Source organism: Piliocolobus tephrosceles, chromosome 1, assembly GCF_002776525.5.
Source record: "Piliocolobus tephrosceles isolate RC106 chromosome 1, ASM277652v3, whole genome shotgun sequence".
Classification (NCBI taxonomy): domain Eukaryota; kingdom Metazoa; phylum Chordata; class Mammalia; order Primates; family Cercopithecidae; genus Piliocolobus; species Piliocolobus tephrosceles.
In genome coordinates this window covers 71402908-71425683 of record NC_045434.1, presented here as the reverse complement: position 1 = coordinate 71425683, position 22776 = coordinate 71402908, and the positions used below count along the sequence as shown (strand labels likewise).

The 22776-nt window shown below is 38.8% G+C and overlaps 1 protein-coding gene across 2 annotated transcripts in view; it reads right to left on the bottom strand.

Moving 5' to 3' along the window:
• The window catches only part of CENPF (centromere protein F), a 58231-nt gene that overhangs the window by 20210 nt on the left and 15245 nt on the right, over nt 1-22776 (bottom strand). For both annotated transcript variants that reach the window (XM_023203742.2, XM_023203743.1), the window contains 5 exons: nt 15006-15131; nt 13459-13587; nt 11526-11648; nt 6122-6257; nt 937-4337 (listed from right to left, as the gene is read on the bottom strand). In XM_023203742.2, coding sequence (XP_023059510.1) covers nt 937-4337; nt 6122-6257; nt 11526-11648; nt 13459-13587; nt 15006-15131 — 3915 coding nt within the window. The remainder of the gene's footprint in view (nt 1-936; nt 4338-6121; nt 6258-11525; nt 11649-13458; nt 13588-15005; nt 15132-22776) is intronic.

Sequence of the window (22776 nt, the reverse complement as noted above, 5' to 3'; positions counted from 1 at the left end):
TGCTAAGAATATTCAGGTAGCCTAAATATGAAATCTCTTATTAAAAAAGAGGCTAACAAAATGCTCAGTTTCCACCTTCAGTATTTATGATATTCTATAATAAGGCAGTAAAGTTTCATAATCAGATTCCTAGTCCAAGGACTTAATCCCCAATCCAGCACTTACTATATATTATTGGACAAATTACATATTTGAGCCTCACTTTCCTCTCACCTGTAAACTGGGGATCTGCTGTTGTGCCTACTCCCTACTCCTGCCATCACCTCACCGTGACCTGCCTTCTCTACCTCACAGAGATAGACAGAGGGAATCAAGTGACATGCATACACTACACAGCATTACTAATTCAGCTAGCAGGCTAGAAAGGACAAAGTTACAAGCAATTAAACAAATACGTATTCAATCTTTTAAAAGTCCTTTTAAATGACTTATACCAAATCATATTTTTGTACCATAGTAAATTGTTAGAGAGAAAACTGTTTAGTAATACATAAAGAATCTCCTGTATTTAGTTCCATGACGATAACGCTGTAACATCAAAAATATTCTGAAAAGTGCTAGAGATTAAAAATTTACATCATATTACCATTCGTAAGTTCTTAATTAAGTATACTTTATTAATGCACAAAGGGTGGAAACACACATTCTAAAGACTTTCTGACTCCATAATTTTCTCCAGACTTTAAAAACATCTTTAGTAATATTCTATATATCGCTAGGTAAATCTAATCACTATAGAAATTTATTCCTCAAATAAAGTTTACTCATTTTCCTCAAGTTCAGCTTTGTTCCGAAAACATTTTGGTGTATTTTATTTCCTTGAGCCCTAAAAATATTTGAACTTACGTTTAATGCACATTTCAATTAGACAAACATTTACTGAGTATCTACTAGTCATGTAAACCAAGAAACGGCATTTAAACCCCAGGTACTTACATCTTCTGTGTCGATGCCAAGCAAAGACCGAGAACTTAAGTCCAGACCTTGTAGCTGGAGTCGTGCTACTTCCAGCTCAAGTGACAGTTGTTCCGTCTGTTTCTTTTCTGCTGCCAACTTGGACTCCATCTCCAGAGTCACGCTTGTCAGCTTCTGTTGCCACTGTTCATTTTCTGACAAATACTGCTTCCTAAGGCAGTCAAGCTCTTGCCTTTCAGAACTTAATAACTGTTCGAGCTCTTGAATTTCCTTATTTTTCATAATCCCTTGACTTTCCATTTTCTCTTCTAGCTTCTCGAGGGACTGCCGGTATGCCTCACAGAGGGACTCAAGCTCTTCCACACCCTTCGCTGGGGCCGAGGGCGTTTCTTTCTTGGTCAGATTCTCTTCCTCCAGACTGCTGCAGAAGACTTCATCTACACTGCACTGGTTTGCTGAAACAGTCCCTTCTAAATTATTCAAAAGAGACATTTCTCCTGTCTGTTCTAAAAGAGCTTTGTAAAAGGAGGAGTCTCCCAAACTGCTAAGACTAGGGCTGTCAGGCACACAAGAGGATGACAGGGATGGAACGAGCCCCTCCTCCAAGCCCGGCTGCATCTCCTTCACCAGGTCACCTTGAAAGTTTCTCAGATTCGTTGACAAGACCAAATTTTCGGCCTTTAATGAGTCAATATAGGTCTGTAGCTCTGACATTTTAGAGCTCATTTGACAGTGCTGATCGTATAAAATTTTGTGTTCACTTTGCAAAGATGAGAATTTCTCTTGCAATTCGGCAAAGTGTATTTGAACTTCTTTGTTTGACAATGTCAAGTGCTCGTAGGAATTACTGTCATCCAACGGAGCCAAACACATGGGGTGCTGTTCATTTGGTTGTTCACCAAATTCACCTCCTGGTACGTCTTCCACTAACTCACCATGGAGAAGACCACTGTCCTCATTTAATATTTTCACTTCATTTACTAGTTTCCCTACCTCTTCTGCCATTTTCCTGGTTGCTGTGATACATTCTGACCTTGAATCATTCAGCTCAGTTACTAGATCGCACTTCTCGGCCTGCAGTATTTCACATATTTTCTCTAGCTCATTCAGCTTGTTCATTGCTGTTTGCAGAGAGCACTCAAGGTGTGCATTGTCGTTTTGACTTGTTGACAACTCATGAAGCACTGAAATATACCTTTCTTCTGCATCTACTTCACAGTCTTTAAGGCCACTAATTTGTGACTGCATGTCTTGCAAATTTCTGGTTTCAAGATCTCCTCTAATTATCTGTAATTCATGCTGCAGGCACTCCTTCTCCTTCTCACTTTCCTGAAGTTTTAATTCCGTATTTCTTAGCATAGCTTCTAATTGCACCAACTGCGCATTATAACTATCTAGAGAAATTTCTTTAACTTCAAGATCCATCTGAGGTTTAAAATTACATTGATGTCTCTCACTCTCTCTTTCTTTCACAGAGTTCCTAATTGGTTCCGATTCTGGATTTTGACATTCATGTTTAGTCTTCATTACCTTCATCAGCTGTTCATTCTCTTGTAATAAGTCATTAACTTCCTTTTGCATCTTGTTTTGTTCTTCCTTTAAAGTCATGATTTCTTGCTTTAAACCATCAGTCTCGCTCTTAGAATTGTTTTGGGTATCTGTCATCTCAGATCTCAGATCTTGCTGCACTGTCTCCAACTCTAGCATCAGATTCTGATTTCTTTCTTCAGCAAATGCTAATTTTGTTAAGAATTCTTGGTGTTCTTTTGCAAATGCTTCCTTTAGCTGTTCCAACTCATTTTTTCTATTTTCACAAAGACTAGTGCATTCATTTAGCAAGCATTCTAATTTAGAGATCTTTTCTTGTGCTGCTTTGTATTTTTGACTAAGATCCTCATATGCATTTCCGGTTTCTTCACATCTTTGTAGTAAAATAAGTTTTTCTTGCTTGTACTGATCAGATAACTCTGAAATGCTTTTCTCTCTTTCATCTATATAGTTTGCAAAACTCTCACTTTTCTGGATTAAGTTCATCTTCTCTTGATTTAAAGATGCATTTATTTCCTTGAGAGTCTCATTCTCTTGGGTCAGCTGTTCAATTTCTCTTTTATTTAGAGAAATGATGGAACTCATTTCTTTCTTCTCCAAGCTTAGGGTTTCAGATAAAAGTTGTAGCTCCTTTAGAGAGTCTTCAAGTAGATGGTTGCTCTGTTTTAATTCTTGAATCTCTGCCTGCTCAGTTTCTAACTTATCATTTAAAAGTTGCAACTCTTTTTCCTTGTTCTCAAGGGCACTTAAGGTTTCAGCAACAACATTCTGGTGAGCAGAAGTGTCTTCCTGTAACTTACTAATGCGCTGACTTGTTTCAGCCACAAAACTTTGATGCATCTGTTCTGCTTTCATAAGATTTTCTTCTATTTCTCCTTTGATCTGCACTAACTCTTCACACTGCTTTTGCAGGTCTGAGTTCATCTGTTTTTGAGATTCTAATGAAAATTCAAGTGAATCAACTCTATTTTGTAGGATGGCAGAATTTTTTGGACTTTGGTCTGCTTCTAAATGACATTCACTCCTCTCTGAAGGCATGCTTCCTTGTTCTTCAATTATATTTGCAAAGGAATTATGCATGGCAGGCTGCTCATCAAAAGCCAAAAGACTTCTCTGATGATCTTCATTTGTCGCCAGAGAAACATCTCTAGATTTTAGCAGATCCCTGAGGCTCTCATATTCAGCATGCAAGTCTTGGTAACACCGGTCTTTGTCCATTATTTCATTTGACAGCAACTGAAGCTTGTGTTCTAGATCTTCAACTTGCCCAGTAAGCTGAGAAGTCTTCAAACACATATTTTCTATTTCCTTCTGATGTTTCTGATCTGAGAACTCAGCTTTCTGCTGTAGCTCTACATAAGCTAGTTTCTGGGTCTCTACCTCCACAGACTTGCTATCTATCACGTTGTGAAGGTTTCTGATCTCGACACTTAGGTTTTCTCTGTCCATCTCCAGCGTTCTTACTCTCTCATTGTATTCATGACTTTTTATTTGTTGTGTCTTGAGACAAGTTTCCAAGTGATTAATTTTACTCTGCAAGTTTTCCTTTTCTGATTCCATCTGAGTTAAAAGTTTTTCGTTTTCACTTTTCCAACAAGAAAACAGAGTTTTCTCTTCTTTCAATTCTTCATATTCTTTCTTTTTTAACTCCAAAGCACTCAGCAAAGCTTTGGACTCTTTCTCTGTCTTGCTTAACTTATCATTCAGTTGTTCAATGTGATGTTCCCTTTTCTTCAAAAGGTCTTGAGAACAATCTCGCTGCTTTTCCAGCTCAGCCACAGCAAGCTTCAGTTTCTCTAAAGTCAGGGAGTTTTCTTGCTGATTTATTTTTTCATGAAGATCTCTTAACATGGTTTCCTGAGAGGTATTCTTCACTATTTAAAAATAAATAAATAAAATTTGTCAACGTTTGTAATAAATATTTATTCTACAGAAATGCTAACCCCTCTCCCCACCCTCCCCACCCCCTAAAAAATCCAAACAAACTAACAATTACTCAAGCCCTGGAAAAACTGGCATTATTGCCTGGGTACTTTCTAGAAAGTGGACCACTTGGTAATTATCTTATAAAAAAACAATGGGAAAAATGGTCATCTTAAGGAGAGTAACACGTTTGTTCATCTTTCTAACAGCTTAAGGAAGTGTTATTAAATAAAATACCAAGGGATGATTTTCCTAAGCACTGTTTCTTTTCTTTGTATGTGTTTATATATGTGGGTATTTTTACCATCTTTTCAAATATTTATTCCAAGAGAGAAAACTGGGACAAGAACAGCACTGAAATGGGAACATCCCACTTTATTGTAGAGTAATTCTGATGTCCCAGAAAAGTAAATTAAGTACTCCACCATTTTAGCCAAAACATCCATAGGATTAGACTTAAGTAGAAAAGAGTAAACGATGCCATATATCAGTAATTCTCAAGGCCTATATGTGAATATTCTTGAGGAACATTATCACCCCCATCCCAACCCCTCATAGTAAGGGTGGCAGTGCTTATGAATGTGACATATTATGAAGAATCTGGAAGCTTCTTCGAACTCCGTTACCACCCTGTTTTCTGCCCAATGACTCATCTATACATACTGGCCACTCCTGGTTGGGAATAACCACAATGTTTTCATTAAATAGTGATGAGAAGGCTTCATGTTGCTCAAGTATGTTGGGGGAGATTGAAAGCTGAGAACCTCCACAGTAGATGATAAAGGTAACATGTATTACAATCTCAGACATCATATCAAGTGGAAAGCAGTAAGCACTTCTAACCTGCCAATCTCAATCTACCTACTGACAGTTGAGGGCTTTGGTAGACAGCACCACAAGGGCTGTAACCCACTTTGCTGTCAGCATCTCAAACAATCACCTGGGTGATCAACATTGAAGAATGCCCCAACTGTTCCTTTTCTTACAGTTTCCCTTCAAGAAAGCTGAAGACTGACATTTCTACCTGCTGCTGTGGAAAAACTGAAAGCTGTCTTGGGGAGATTGGGGTTTTAAAAAGAAAACAGTCACAGAGAAGTGTAACACACATTCCACAGGACAGAGTTCAAAGAAATCCTAGACGTGCAAACACCCCAGGTGAGAAAATAAGGGTATGGAGAAGACGTCCGGCACAAACATACAAATATGAAACCAAGAGTGGATTCATTTCATGTGTAGAGCAGAATTCTTTGGCTTTAAAATAAGGAAATAAAATCATTCAGTCAACTAAGTCATCAAAAAACAATGGTCATTAGGAGTTTGGAAAACATCATTTCATATACGGTCTTTCCATTTTAAGGGAAATGTTAATGAGTCACGAGATGAGCTGTCTGGATATAACTAACAAGCACACTTGAGACACACAGAATAGCACTCGGGGGTGAAAGACAGCACTGAAAGTTTAGCTTTGTGTGGAAAATATTTACCCTTCTGGTTTCAAAGTGCTGAGCATCAGGCATTTGGGACTCAATATGTTCCAATTTTAAAAAGTCCCCCCCTCACTCTGGAAACTAAAAAATGGAAGAGGGAAAACTCTTCCACATCAACTGCACACATCTTTTTAAGGGAATATATGGAAAAAAATCCAAAGAGTTTCTCTAATGTGTTAATGCCATCCATCCTGTCTTGCGGGAATTATAGCTTAGAAAGTTAACTCTAAAACACTAAGTTTACTTACCTTTCATTTCTTCTGCAAAATTCTGGCTCTGATTTAAACACTGTTTGACGTTCTTGAGTTCTGCCTCCAGGTGGCAGACTTCTCTGGTCTTTTGCTCAGACTGACTCTTAAGGAGGTTGTTTTCCTTCTTCATTTCCTAAAACACACATTTAATTGGTTATAGCCAAAACGAATGCTCAAGTAAGTTTTGACTTCTGCCTTAATAAAGGTCCCTAGCAGAACTGTTTGTGTATCTCACTAGGGAAAGAACCACATTTTCCCCGCTTGAGTACCTAATGAAGTCAGACATTCCTACTTAAATAATGTTATGAAAAGAAGACAACAGCGTCAAACCCAAATCTGAAGATAATTATTTCTTTCAAGAAGTTTCATTGAACTTTCTCATTGTTCATATGCCCATTAAAGAGTAAGCTCAAAGGGAAAATCCTATCTATAAGATCCTCAAGACAAAACTTCCAAGTTCCTATCACACCTGAATGGCCAAATATACTTTGCAAACATTTAACTTGTTAATAAACCAAAAAAAAAAAAAAATCAAAGCACAAATGTTTACTTTTCATTGCAAAACCAACTTAAGGTTTGCTGTTACAGGAATAATTTTGTGGGAAAAATTACCTTCAATAAATGCTTACCAAGAAAACCGACAATGTTCAAGATGCTGGAATGTGCAGCATGAAAAATGCAAATATAAATAAGACAGAGTCTCTGCCCTTGGGGCAGACATCCTCCAGTGGGGGAAGATGTGATACTAATCATTTAATACACAATAGGATGCGCTAAATACTAAAGAGACATTGAGTGTCCTCTGGAAAATCAGAGGGCTGGAACACAGAGGAAGAATTAATTCTAGCTTCTGATCTTTCACAGTGAAAACAGGCTCTTTGGGCAACTGATTGAAGAGCTATCCATGCAACAACATGCAATGAAGTAGTATAGGTACATATGTAGTTCCATTCTACTATCTAGGGAGGCCTACATGTTCTGAATCTTAAAAGCAAGCAATGTTTATGTGCCAAAGAAAAACTCTATTGCTTATTAACCGCCTAAGACTCACATAACAAACAAGTATCTCAACCTATACTGTATGCCATCCTTTGAACCACAGGGAATTGGCATACATCATTACAAACTGAGAGAACCAAGCACCTCACAGCCTTAAGGGGGGAAAAAAATCACATAAAGCTAACTTTTTTCTAAACTGCATTTCAAAACTACCAAAATTACCCCTTTATGAAGTAGAGGAAAAATTCTGAATCTTAAAGAAACAATTAAGACCCATCTTCCAAAACCCTACTGCACTGTTAGAAAACAGATGGCCGTGGCAATACTGTGTTGGAAGGCTGCCTTCAATTATCAGTCTGGTTACTACCAGCAGATGGGTACCGATGTAGCAAAGCCAAATTCAAGAAGAGGGAGAATCTGGCTAGTAGAAAGTACTTGAAAACTTGCTGGCAGCTGCTCTGTTCATGTATATGCGTTCATTTCATCATTAAAATAAGACAGAACCTGTTGTAGTTATTATACTCCCATCTACCGTGTCCTGATCCCGCTTCCGTGCCGCTAAACTCACACTCTATCGAATTAAGATATCAATCAGAACTAAAGGGCAGCTCCAACTGAGCTCAAGATTGATAGGTTAACATTCACACTAGTCAGTGTTAAATTTTGCAAAGCACGATCATTAAGGTGAAACAATGTTATTGATTTAAATTAGCATCATTAAACTACGGAACCCATAATGACTGGTTCGTTCTGCAGACTCAGAATAATCACCCCTCAAATGAGATCACAGGTGTGAAAGGACAAACAGCTTAAAGCACTTCGACAGAGGCAATGTAGCATTATTATTAGTATTTCTTCCCAAAATTTAACAGTAGCCAGATTTCTGTAATCAATGCTAAGATCAGCTGAATGAGGTCAGCATAGAAGAGGAACTAGAATGTAACTACCTGGGTTGACTTAGCATTTTTATTTTGCAAATGAAAAAATATTTTCTTACTCTAAAAAAAAAAAAAAAATTATCAAATCAAATGACACCTGCATCTGGAGGCTTGACAAGAGAGCTGGAAAGTCACTGTGCAAAACAGGGTGCATCCCAATAGGAAGGAAGGAAAAAAGAAGAGAGAGAGGGCACCAGGGAAACGGGGAATTTTATGTTTATGTGTTTGTTGGTCTCGATCCATGTCTGTCCATAACTGGAGACATTTAAATGAAGAGTAAGCTCAATGGAAAGATTAACAAGACTTTCTCTATTCTGGCATTAGCTCCGTAAATATTTGTTTCTAACGAAGAAATGTTCAGCCAATCCTGGGACCCAGCAGGCTTATAATGCTATGGCTATGGCTAACCCAAGAATTTTAAAAGGCCAGAATTTAGAAAATGAACATCTGAAAATGGATGTGCAAGCTGCCATCCATCAGCAATTAGTTTTCCACGGGGCTACAGCCACTCAAGACTTGATTGGGTATCTCATTATCAACAATGAGTTAAGCATACAAGGATACATTTTCCTAGGCATCTCTTGCATCCTCACATGATTTGCAAAATTGGGTACTATGCTGGAAAAACGCAACAAAAATCCCTATAACCACAAGCCAGCACTAGAGCTTAGCAAGCAATTCCACCCAGATCAACTTCGCTTTAGCAGCAGCAAGGGAAGCATCATTTCCTAGGGCCAGACAAAACAAATTTCAGCTACTGTGTGGCATTTCATGATCCCATCCATGAATATAGCTTAATATGTCCCCTGCTGGGTGAAGCCTATATACTTGGATAAGGGATGGATGCAAAGAACGTGTTTTTCCCTTTCCTTCTCATCTCTCTTGCTTGCCAGAGCCAGCTCCTTAGAGGACCTGGTGTAATACAGATCCCTATGCTTGGAAAGGTCCCTAGGCAAGTGTTCCCTCATCTTGACTGTCAAACGATGGTATTTTATTGCCTAACCCCAATGCTATGGCGCTGGCACTGGATACTGGATGAGCAGCTTATCTAAACCCTCCATTCACTTTGATGCTAAATGTTAACTTTACCCTTGATTGGGCCATTAAATCACATTTCCAGTACTGATAATTTCTCATTGTGAGCAGCATGTTTACTAAACATGGACAAGGAAAATTTCAGTACAACTGTCACATTATTTCGGCATCCAAAACCTATAAGCGTCCTAAATTTGTTAGTGCTTACTTATAATTAGACACAGAAAGATATCCAGAGTGACACAATAATAGAACAGGCAAAATTTTAATATGAGAAAAATCAAGTGCACTGTCCCCTGATCACACTTTCTGTGCCTGTAGGTGACAGCAAACAATGCTAACGTCAAAAGTTCATGGCAGTGGTGAAGACCAAAGCAATGAGCAGGTGGTAGACTGCAATAACTGACCGAGCACTTACGTGCTGGGCACTGGGCTAAGCACTTTACATACAACATTTAACTTAACCAAGAATACAGCCTTGAAAAGGGAGGAGAATGATTTGTCCCTATGTGCAGATGAGGAAAGTCAGACTGAGAAAAGGTAAGCCACTGTCTCAAGGTCACATCGCGGTAGGTGGCAGAAAAGCAATGCAATTTCAGATCTCACTCACTCTAAAGCCACAACCATTTTCCCACTAAGTTACACCACCACTCTAACTGGGTTCATCACTTATCTGGTCCCAATCCCAATGCAAAACACAAGAGCCAGCCAAACTCTTTGAAATCTTGCTATCACCCTCAAAAGATGACACAGACATAAACATAACCATAAATGAAGACAAATACTAACTTCATCCCCAGGCCCTGTGCTAGGCACTTTCACATCGATGTCCTCATTTGACACAGACATCAATGAAATGCCAGTGAAACATGATGCATGCACCTCGGTACAAGCTAGGGTTAACTGAGGACAGTGCTACAGCTCACGGACCAGACCTTGTGGGGATGAACGAGTCTTCAGAAACACCTGCAACACAATGTCCAGCCCACTACTGCGACTTGGCCAAGCAAGCAGTTTTAAAAGTGTTTGGACTCTCTTAACCAGATGATTGCTTTTACAAAATGTTTCCACCAGGCAGCCAGTGGAGTCGCGGGAGAGTTCCTGGCTGAAAGGGAAGCTCACAGAGGGAAGAGTTCGATGCCAGTCTGCCTGTGGAAATGTTAGCAGAAGCATCTGTTGGTTGGTCCCCACTGGCCAAAAGGCAAACATTTGTTTTGCTGAAACAAACACTTCCATTTGAAAACGTCTGCTGATGAAACCATCATCTGATTTGAGGTTTTCTTCCACTTTGGTGGCTGAAGCTGGGGCCCCCTGTCTCCAGCAGTACTGCCCCTTTGGGGTTAGCTGATTTAACAATCGCCTGTCTGCTACCGACAGATGTTCTGATTTTACCATCGTGATACACTCTGCAAAGCAGTGGGGATAAATACAGTTAGACTTTCCTCAACTGAACAAATAACTGTTCTTTACAGAGAAAGTTTGTTTAATCTTTACAGCCTAAAAAGTGATCATAGAACATTTAAAGAAGAAACAGAAAAACATTCTTTCCTGTAGGGTTTGATGGAGAAGAAATTTCTACAATTCTTTTGTTGTTCCTCTTCTTAAAATTACAATGTTGACTTACGGCTCTTTTCAAATTGTTTCAGTCTATTAACTGTCACTGAATGGTTCTTAATTAAGCCCTTTAAAATAAACTCCAGGCCACTAAATAAATTCAGAGAGAAGCCAAATTGAAGTATGTATGCATAAAATCCCATCAGGATATCCATGCCATTCCGGAACCCTCATCCACCACTTTGTGAACGAAACAAAGTCTCCAAAGACACCGTCAACCAGGGCGTGCACCGGCTGAACATTAAGGTCAGTATCCACTTTTGAAGCCAGAGTCATATAATTGACAATTACTTGATGTTTTTGTAAAAATTTTTAATCCAGAAACTCTTTATCTGTCACTACTTTTGTTTAATCTATGACTTTCCACGTGTTTTTAATATTGAAAGACACAAATGCCAACACTTAGAAAAGGGATTTAGATGATACATCCCATCCACAATTTTGTTTCTTTCCATTTAAAAAATCCCTTCCTTCCTTTCTTCCATCTTTCCACCTCCCAGGGGATCTAAAACAATCTTTAAGGAAGGAGTACATATTCTTAATACAAGTCATGTTGTAGATGCATATTGCTAGATATGCTATAACTGCTAGATTCATATTAGTAATTATATCCAGAATAGAGAGTAGAAAAATAAGCAATCATAGTCTGTCATGGGTTATATACAGAACATTCTGTAATACTTACTTCTGGCAAATAGAAAAGAAAAAGGCAGAGAGTCATGATAAGCTACTGACAAATGGAATAGGAATTTTCTTTTCCCCTTGTACTTGGTCCTATAAATAAGTGGAGAAAACTCAGCATCTTCCTCCCTTACCTCCACGCTTCTCCTCAGCTCATCCTCCTTGATCTGACTCGCCTGGGATGCCTGTTCAGCTCTGCACAACTTCTGCTTAAACTCTTCCAAATTTTTTTCTAGCTGTTGCTTTACTGCTGTGACCTACAAAAAGAAAAAGAGGACAAGTTTCATTTTTATGTTCTTTACTTTTTCATTAATCATGTATTCTTAAACAACAAAACGGTCACGGAATATAAAAACGGATGCTATCTATTTTGGTTGAGATACAATATACGTCACAGCTAAATATATCTTAAAATACCATAGTGTGAACCTGCAACGTCACTCAGTGGCAGCAGAGAAGAGATGAAAGAGGCTGGGTGTGGCAAGGAGACCACAAAGGAAAAAGATTTAACCACAAAAAATAAAACAGCTAGGTGGTAATAAATAACCAAAAGGAAAAAAAGTTGAGATAAGAAACAGGCTAAGAGAACACACTTTCAATATATATAACAGAATAAAAGATATATCTGTAATACAACATACAAAGCGCCCCTATGATTGAACAAAAGGGCAATGGGTAGAAACAGAAAACTATACAAAAAATACAAATGGCTACTGAAAGAGATAGCTTCGATGGTAATCAAGGAAGTGTGAATTTAAAAAATGATACAACAATATTTTTCACTCCTCAATTGGCAAAAATTTTAAAAACCAAGATTATCTCCAATCAGCAAGGATGAGAGGAAACAGGTCCTCTTTTGTACCTGGTAGGAGAGTAACTGCTACAGCTTTTATGGTGGGCAATTTGGCAGTAACTATCAAATGTTAGGATGCTGGCCAGGCAGGGCAGCTCACGCCTATAACCCCAGCGCTTTGGGAGGTTGAGGTGGGCAGATCACCTGAGGTTAGAAGTTTGCGACCAGCCTGGCCAACCTGCTGAAACCTCGTCTCTACTAAAAATACAAAAATCAGCCAGGCATGGTGGCAGGCGCCTGTAATCCTAGTCACTCGGGAGGCTGAGGCAGGAGAATCACTCAAACCCGGGAGGATGAGGTTGCAGTGAGCTGAGATCGTGCCACTGCACTCCAGCCTGGGTGACAGAGGGAGATTCTGTCTCAAAAAAACAAACAAACGACAAAAAAACCACACACAAATATTGGGATGCATATGTTCTTTAGGCTATCGATTTCACATGCAGAAATCTGCCCTACAGAAACATCAGCACACATACACAAAGATACCTGCCCCGTGATACTACAAACAGTGCCACAGGGAACAAGAAAATGTTGATAATGTAAGTATCCATCAGTAGAGTCAGCAGTTTCAGGTGTAAGAGAAAAAGAAGAATAGAAGGTGACATGGAGGTTTTGTCCCATGACTGGGACATTTGGTCCCAGCAATATGGAGAATGGAAGTGCAAGTTAGCAGGGTGAGGAAGACTAAGGGAGGAGCAGTTTTGGAAAAGAAATACCTAGAGTTCAATTCTGTGAAGTGCCTTTAGACATGTGAGTAGACTGTCAAGCACACACCCACACATCTGAAGTCCAGAATAGACCTCCAGGCTGGGCAGAGTCATCATCACATAGATGATATATAAAGTCACAAAACTGGATGAGACCATTTTGGGAGTGAGTCTTAAATAAGTAAAGTGATTATAATTTTCAGTGCTTTAAGTACTTGGGGGCATAAATTACTTGGCATAGCTCCCACCTGGTCACAGATCCAAGCACCAACAGAATATCAGAGACCTCCACAGACTTCTGGATCTGAAATCCTAACTCAACCCCACTGTTTCTCTATATGAGGAAACCTAGAGCCAGAATGGTTCTGTACATTCTCCACTTTGATAGGTAAAGTGAAGGTGGAGTGCTTTTTCATTGAAAGTATCATATGTCAGTCATGGTAGAGAAGTAACAGGTACAAGGAATAAGAGGGGAAGACTGAGGAGAGAGAGAGACACAGTTCCTACTTTATCCAGTTCAGCCTGCAGGACGTTGTGCATGTTCTTGGCTTGCTGTAACTCCTGGGTGAGTCTGGCCTTCACCTGGACGCACTCTTGGTCCAGTGTTTGGAAAGAACGCTGTTGACGGGAGAGCTCCTGAAAAAAAAGGGCAGGTACATCAGCCCAATGATGGTTCGGTAGGGAGACTCCAGGGTGAGGCATGAGCATCCTAACAGGCAACTGCACAGAGAGCGCAGAAGACAGCAAGGAGCTGAGCCAGCTGTCCACTTAACAATGAATATAATCAGCCTCAGTGCTCCATGCTGGGCCCAGGCATCCAATCCAGGTCTCTGAGGGAAAGGGGAAGAACTCTATCAGTTGACCACGTGGAAACTAGCCTATTTCCACCTCATCTTCAGTCTTAAATTAATTACCTCTACTTTGAAGGATCAGGGGCAAGAGAGCAGAACTGAGCTACAACAGTCAAAGCTCAACTAAGAAACCAAACATACTCAAAAACGGCGTTTAAAACACGAAAAACTGTATACCACTTTAAATGGGCTCAAATTTAGAAGGACAGGAAGTATATGCTACCTATTAACTTTAGTAACCACAGAAGGATACTAGCTAACATTTCCAGGCACTCTTATTTAAAATCTATAGACTCTTAATCCATATGGCACTTTCAGGCTAAATCACCTGAAAGAACCAAACTGGCAGATACTTATGGAAGGGCACCTTCCACCCTCACTCCTGCCAACCGCTTTCCCCACCACATCAAATACCCTCCTAATTTATTTGCCAACCCACAGGTTTAAAAACAACTAGAGTTGCCCGGGCGCGGTGGCTCACACCTGTAATCCCAACACTTTGGGAGGCCGAGGTGGGTGGATCACCTGAGGTCAGTAGTTTGAGACCAGCCTGGCCAACATGGTGAAACCCCGTCTCTACTAAAAATACAAAAATTAGCCAGGTGTGGTGGTGCGTGCCTGTACTCCCAGCTCCTCAGGAGGCTGAGGCAGGAAAATTGCTGGAACCCGGGAGGCAGAGGTTGCAGGGAGCCAAGATTATGTCGCTGCACTCCAGCCTGGGTAACAGAGTAATTCCATCTTAAAAAAAAAAAAAAAAAAAAAAAAAACTGGAATTACAAAGGAAATAGAGTGAAAGAAAAAAAATTTTTTTAACCTACTGGAAAACGTAATACAATTTCCTTCAACCTACTGGAAAATGTAATACAATTTCCTTCACAGCAGAGAAAATGTCCAAAAGAAGAAATGAGATCCTTTCCTACTGAATATCAAATCTCAAACAAATCAGAAAACAGGATGAATTCTGAATACTAATTCCCTTCTCTAATCAAAAACTGAAAGATTTTTTTAAAAAGCACAAAAATGAAGATGTGAAGGAAAATAAGGTGACCTTTAGCTCACAAAGCATTTCCCCTCTAACAGAATTTCCCAAGTCGTTGTAACAACTCCCCTTTCCAAGTGATCAAACTATGAAAAGTCCATAAAAAGCCTTTCAGACAAACACCTCATGATCAGACAAACACCTCATGAATCCATTAACCTTACCTCTTGAAACTCCTTTTCTTTTTCCTTAATTTTCTGTTCCAGAGAACATCTGGCACTTTCTGCATTTTGTCGCTGACAACTCAAATCTTCCGTCAATTTTTTCAGTTTTTGTTCCAATGCAGTACACTAATAACGAATAAAAATGTTCAAGACAAAATAAATATTACTCAGGTAAACAAACAAATATTTTGTGTTTTAGAAAAACTGCTATAATTATTTTAGCAAACAATTTATGTTTAGGAACTATTAGCAAGGATGTAAAGCATTATCCCACTTAAATACTTCCTAATTTGTGCCATGAAAAAAAGATCAGTATGTTTAACGATTCATCTAACATTTTGTTGCAGGGAAATGAGAGGTTAAAATGCAATGGTGTTAGCCTATGTAATTTAAAAGCTGTAAAATCATCAGAGGGTGCCCATTACCCTCATATGACAGTCTCTTTCAAGCATAATGGATTTTGTGGTAAATTTTAAATATTAAAACGTTTCTTTCCACAATGTTCCCACTATGCCACTTTAAATTTCAGGAGGTTCACAGGACTCCAGAGAGTATCACAACTGGTTTTTAATCATGCTGCCATATGCAACACAAAGAACATTCCATTGCCTTTTCACAAAGCCAGACATCCCTAAAATAATTTTTAAGACATGAATTACATGAAAACTCAGGATGCTCTTCTAAAATTAGATTGGAACAAAATGGTTTTAACTCTTCAAGTGTCAAAAGTCATTCTTCTCTACATTCCCCATGGGCTCGAATCCTTAAACTGCCCTACAAAACCACTCTATAAAGACCAGGGAATAAAAAGACAACGTCATCTTGGTGGGGTAGAATTCTCCACTACAAAAGAAATGTGCTCCAAGTTGGCAGATCTCGCTAGTAATGTAGATTCTCCAAAGTCTGATTTAAAATTATGAGAAATATTAGAAGTGTAACTAAGAATTCAGAGGAAAAGAAAACACTGTAATACTCAATCGCTACAAAGAATTCACTCAAAAATCCTGGTGACCAGTCAATCACCAACTATTAACTAACCAAAGAAGAAAGGGGCCAAGCTGGTCATTCCTGACTAAATGACTTTGCAAATATCAGAACTTTAAAAATAAGAAACTCAAAAGGTTAAAATTTTGAGCCAGATATTCAATGACACTCTTGTCATTATCTTTATCGCCCTTAAATTTTCAAAGGCCCAAAGAAAAGCATTATGGAGATTATTTATAACAAAAATAAATATGAATTTACAAATATTGATCGAGCCCACTATACATGTCACGTACTGTTCTGGGCATTGGGGATACAAGAGCAAACAACTCAGACAAAAGTCACTGCTCAAGCCGGGTGTGGTAGCTCACCCTTGTAATCCCAGCACTGTGTGAGGCTGACGTGGACAGATCACTTGAGGTCAGGAGTTCGAGACAAACCTAGGTAACATGGTGAAACCCCGTCTCTACTAAAATTACAAAAATTAGCTGGGCATGGTGGTGCCTGCTTGTAATCCCAGTTACTTGGGAGGCTGAGGCAGGAGAATTGCTTGAACCCAGGAGGCAGCAGCTGTGGTGAGCCAAGATTGTGCCACTGCACTCCAGCCTGGGCAATTAGAGTGAGATTCGGTCTCAAAACAAACAAACAAAAAAGTCACTGCTCAAATGATGGTTCAAAATTTTGATGGTTGACAAATCTCAGCGGAAAAAAAAAAGAAAAACATCCTTGCACCACAGAGTAAATGAATGAACCCGTGGCGCCCTCTACTGGCACTCCTTCAAACTGCAATACATTCCACTAAAGGGTCCTGGAATCAAGAATCCTTTTCTACTAAACATAGCAGGTTAAAAGAGTCTTTAGAAGGTACTCGTATTTTATTTAAAATTTTTTAAACAACATTCTATTATCAATGATACCTAATTCATATAAGAGTATCTGACCACTAGGTGTCATGAGTGCTCCATAATACTCTAAAATAGTGCCCAGAGCTCAAGTCCTTGAAAATACGTAGCACATGACCCTGGGCACTTACTCCGGACCTTTTTATCTGTAAACTGTGAGTGCTGAACTCCAGGTCTGCTGCCAGCTCAACACTCTGTTTCTCCATGCATTCAAGCCTTGTATCTCACAATTTGTAAATACTTGGAAAAGGCACACTACAAACAGCATATGTTCACTTAAGAACACGGTATTGACTTTTGTTACAGCAACTCCATTTTATTTAATAGTTAAGTCTAATGTTAGATCTGGAAGCAGCATAAACATAGCATAATTTTATTTTATTTCAATTACATATATGACAAGGTCATATTATCCTCAGGGACAAGACAGAAAAGAGCAAACTGCATCTTCAGTTAAGTGGATTTCTAGCTCAGTGGAAAAAAGGAACCCAAAAAGCACAGAACAAACAAGTATTAAGAACCTGGAGGGGCTGGGCGCAGTGGCTCACGCCTGTTATCCCAGCACTTTGGGAGGCCAAGTCGGGCGGATCACCTGAGGTCAGGAGTTCGAGACTAGCCTGGTCAACATGGTGAAACCCCATCTCCACTAAAAATACAAAAAAATTAGCCAGGCGTGGTGGTATGTGCCTGTAATCCCAGCTACCCATGAGGCTGAGACAGGAGAATCGCTTGAACCCAGGAGGCTGAGGTTGCAGTGAGCCGAGATCGTGCCATTACAAGAGCAAAATTCCATCTCAAAAAAGAATTTGGAGGTGGAGGGGTTGGGAGCGATGGCTCACACCTGTAATCCCAGCACTTTGGGAGGCTGAGGTGGGCAAATTGCTCCAGCCCAGGAATTCAATGCCAACTTGGGCCACATGGTGAAGCCTGTCTCTACTAAAAATACAAAAATTAGCCAGGTGTGGTGGCAGGTACCTATAGCCCCAGCTACTAGGGAGGCTGAGGTGGAAGGAGCCCAGGAAGCGGAGGTTGCAGTAAGCCAAGATCGCACCACTGGACTCCAGCCTGGATGACAGAGTGAGACTCTGTCTCAAAAAAAAAAACAAGAACCTGGAGGGAAGACTCTAATAGAAAGCCGGAGCTGTACTCTCAGCACTATCCTAGTCAAAAATATTAATTCATGATTTGATGAGAAGAAACTTCATTATATGTGTCAGACAGAACAAGGATTTGGTGAACTTGTCACTCCAAAACCAAAGTAAAATTTAAAAGGAGAAATGTAATTCTTACACACAGGAAGGCCTAGCTTGGCTGAAATGCAACTGAAAATTAGCTTAATTAACTAGGAACTTGAAAATAAGCCATGATAATAACAGCTAATATTATTATAAGTTCACCATGTGCCAGGTACTATGCTAAAGCCTTTACAAAAATTATCTCAATCTTTACAACAACCCTATGACACAGGCATTATTAACACAATTTTATTGATTAGACAACTGGGGCTCAGAAGTTCACTAAATAACTTAAACAGCAATAAAACTGAGATGTGGCACAGCCAGGTTCAAATCCAAGCCCTTCTAACTTGAAAGACCAAATTACTATTACATACTGAGACTGCATGAAGATATTAAATATATGGATCAAAGGAGGTCATAGTTCAACTGAAGTGCCATTGTTCCTTTATACATCTAATCAATATTTTTCCAGAATTTCTCCGTACCAGGCACTGCACTAGGAGAATATAAAAAATGAACCTGACTTTTACAAATGGAATAATCACACTTTTCCCTATTCCTCCTAACTAGAACAAATAAAAACCCTGGGCATTACAGTAAAACAAACAAAAGTTTGAAAGGTGGACAGAAGAAGGAGACTGACTAAGAAGCTCAGGACCTGAAGAAAAACACTATGGCACTGGGAAAAAAGGACTGTCAACACAGAATCCTATACTCAACAGAATATCCTTCAGGAATGAAAAGAAAATCAAGACATTCTCAAAAAAAAGGAAAACTAAGGATTTGTGGCCAACAGACTTACCCTAAAAGCATGGCTAAAGGAAGTTCTCTAAACAGAAAGGAAATAAAGGAAACTGGAAGAAAATCTAGGAGGGAAGGAAGAACAAGGTGAGCAAGGATTTTATATATATATATACACACACACACATATATATACATACACACACAAATATAATAGGCTTTCCTTCTCTTCCTCAGCTTTTTAAAATATATTTAAGAGTTGAAGCAAAATGTAGTTCTAAATGTATGTACAGAAAACATTTAAAACAATTATACTATAAATGAGGGAGGGTAAAAGGGCGAAAAGGGGGAAAACAGTATGTAAAATTCACTAGAACTAGTGAAATGAAGTCACCAATACACTGTGATAAAATGTGTATAAATAATGTAGTATCTGGAACGATCACTATAGAAGCTCTAAAAAAGATATATAAACAAATCAAAATGGATTTTTAAAAAATGTTCAAGCAACCCACAAAAGCAGGAAAAAAAAGAAAACAAATGAAAAAGCAGAAAGAAATGGAAAACAAAAAATAAAATGGCAGACTTAGGTCATAATATATCAATAATTACATTAAGTGCAACTGGTCTAAATATACCCATTAAAGACAGACCGTGGAGGACGGACGTGGTGGCTCACACCTGTAATCCCAGCACTTTGAGAAGCTGAGGCAGGTGGATCACCTGAGGTCAGGAGTTCAAAACCAGCCTGGTCAACATGGTGAAACCCTGTCTCTACTAAAAATACAAAAATTAGCCGGGCATGGTGGCAGACGCCTGTAGTCCCAGCTACTCCTACTCAGGAGGCTGAGGCAGGAGAATAACTTGAACCCGGGAGGCAGAGATTGCAGTGAGCTGAGATCACACCACTGCACTCCAGCCTAGGTGACAGAGCCAGACTCCATCTCAAAAAAAAAGACAGATAGTGAAAGAGTATATTTAAAAACATGGCCCAATTATATGTTGTCTACATGAAAGTCACCTCAATATAATAAAATAGGTTGAAAGTGAAGAGGAAGAAATATATCATACTAACAATCAAGGGAAAGCTGGAGTGGCTATATTAATAACAGATAAAGTAGACTTCAGAATGAAGAAAATTACCATGAACACTAAACAGTGATAAAAGGGTCAATCCACCAAGACATAGCAATCCCAAATGTATATGCATTAACCAACAGAGCTGCAAAATATGTGAAGCAAAAACTGAAAGAAATCAAAGGAAAAATAGACAAATCACAGTAATAGGTAGAGACTTGAACATCCCTCTCTCAACAATGAACTGAACAACTAAACAGAAAATCAGCAAGTAAATTAACAAACTCAACAACATCATCAACCAACAAGTTCTAATGACATTTTTTTCTGAGCAATATAAACATAGAGCAAGCAGTAATCAATGAAATTGAAAAAAGAGGAAAAAAAAAAAATCAATGAACCAATGGGCTGATTTTTTGGAAGATCAATAAAGATCAACAAAACTGACAAATCTCTAGCAAGACTCATAAAGAGACGGAGAGAAGACACAAATTACCAACATCAGAAATGAACAAGGAATATCACTACAAATATCAAAAGAATAAGAGAATACAGCAAACAACTCTATATACATAAAGTTGACAACTTAGATGAAAATACAAACTATTCCAATTCCCCCAATATGAAATGAATAATTTTAATAGTTCTATAACTGTTTTAAAAATTGAATTTGTAATTTTAAAACTCCCAAAGAAGAAATCTCCAGATTCAAATAATTTCATTAGAGAATTCTACTGAATATATAAAGAAAGAAAGAAAAAAACATTCTACACAATCTCTTTCAGACAACTGAACAGGAAGGAACACTTTCTAATTTGTGAAACTAGGATACCCTGATACAAATATCAAACAAAGATGGCAGGGGAAAAAAAGAAAGCCAACCAATATTTTTTTATGAATACAGACACAAAAAATCCTTAATAAGTTATTAGCAAAAGAAATTCAGAAATATATTTTTAAAATTATATACCATAACAAATTAGGGTTTATTCCAAAGATGCAAGGCTCATTCAAATGTGTGAAAATCAATCAGTGTAACCCACCACATTAACAAGCTATTATTTTGTATAACTGCATATGAATCTACAATTATCTTAAAATAAAAATTTTAAGTAAACAAATGAAAGAACCTGCCCCAGGAAAGCAAATAATAGAAATATGTCTACTACAATGGTTTTTTACCTAAAGCCTCAGAAATATCTAAAGTTTATTAAAAGTCAATTTCTTGGCCCCACCCAAACAGATCTAATCTAACAGAATTAAATTTTCAAGGTTCTCTGTGATTCTGGCAATTAACCAAGTGTGGGAACCACAGAGCTAGAACACAGATAATAGTAATAAAAGAGTCATAAGAGGGCTGCCAGGAGAAAATATCTTACTGCATTAAGAGACAAGGGAAGGAGCTCACAAGAGTGAGAAAGCTATAAAGAGCCAGACCTGGAAAGAAGGACATTTCAAGCAGAAAGGCAAATAAAAGGAAAACACTGGGCCCAGAGAAAGGGTAGGTTCAGCAAAAACCAGATCCTCATGGTTGGTCTTAGAAGACAATTCATTTTTCTCTACAATACTTATAATACCACATACCATACTCTCTATGTTACTTTATTTTTGTTATTTTCTGCCTCCCTCTATGAAGATGAAGCTTCACAAGGCAATGATTTCTGTCTATTTATCACTGTTTCAGCCCCAGGTCTGAAGACTTTTGTCTATTTATCACTGTTCCATTCCCAGGTCTGGAACAGTGCCTAACATATAGCAGGCATAAATATCAATACATGTTTGTGAAATGAGTCGGGAAATGAATGAGTAATAGAAAAAAAGAGAAGAAAAGACTGGCTAAAGAGGTAGGCTGGGATCAAAGCAACAACAAGAACAACAACAACAACAACGGGCAAAATAACGGGCTAAGAAGCTTGGCCTCCACTGGAGTCTTAAGAAGATTCAATGGTGGGTGTAGTCATCCCTCAGTATCCATGAAGGACTGGTTCCAGGACTCCCTGCAGATACCAAAATCTGAGGATGCTCAAGTCCCTGATATAAAATGGTATAGTGTTTGCATATAACCTATGCACATATTCCCATGTACTTTAAATCATCTCTAAATTACTTATAATACCTAATACTATGTAAATGCTATGTAAATATTTGTGATAATGTATTTGCTTAGGAAATAATGACAAGAAAAAAAAGTCTGTACATGATCAGTATGGACAAAGCCATTCTTTGAGAAAGAATCTCACCCTGTCTCCCAGGCTGGAGTGCAGTGGCACAATCTCTGCTAACTGCAACCTTTGCCTCCCAGATTAACACGATTCTTATGCCTAAGCCTCCCGAGTAGCTGGGATTACAGGTGTGCACCACCACATCTGGCTAACGTTTGTATTTGTAGTAAAGACAAGGTTTTGTCATGTGTGCTAGGCTGGTCTTGAATTCCTAGCCTCAAGTGATCTGCGTGCCTCACTCAACCTCCCAAAGTGCGGGGATTCGGGTGTGAGCCATGGTGCCTGGCCTTTTTTTTTTTCCTAAAGACTTACGATCCATAGTTGGTTGAATCCATGAATGTATAACTCATGGATACAATAGACCAACTATATATATATGTAAGAGCCCAAGAGCAGATTAAATCCTATCAAATGTCCTAAAACTCCTTTAAAGTGCCATTAATTTAAGTGCCTATTCTATGTGGCACGCATCATACAAGATGCTGTATATACATTTTCTTTATTCTCTATTACTCCCTGCAACATAAAAAGAGATCAGTGACTTGCCCAACATCACTCAGCTGGGAAAGTGCAGCACCAGGCTTGATCCCAGATCCGCCCAACGCTA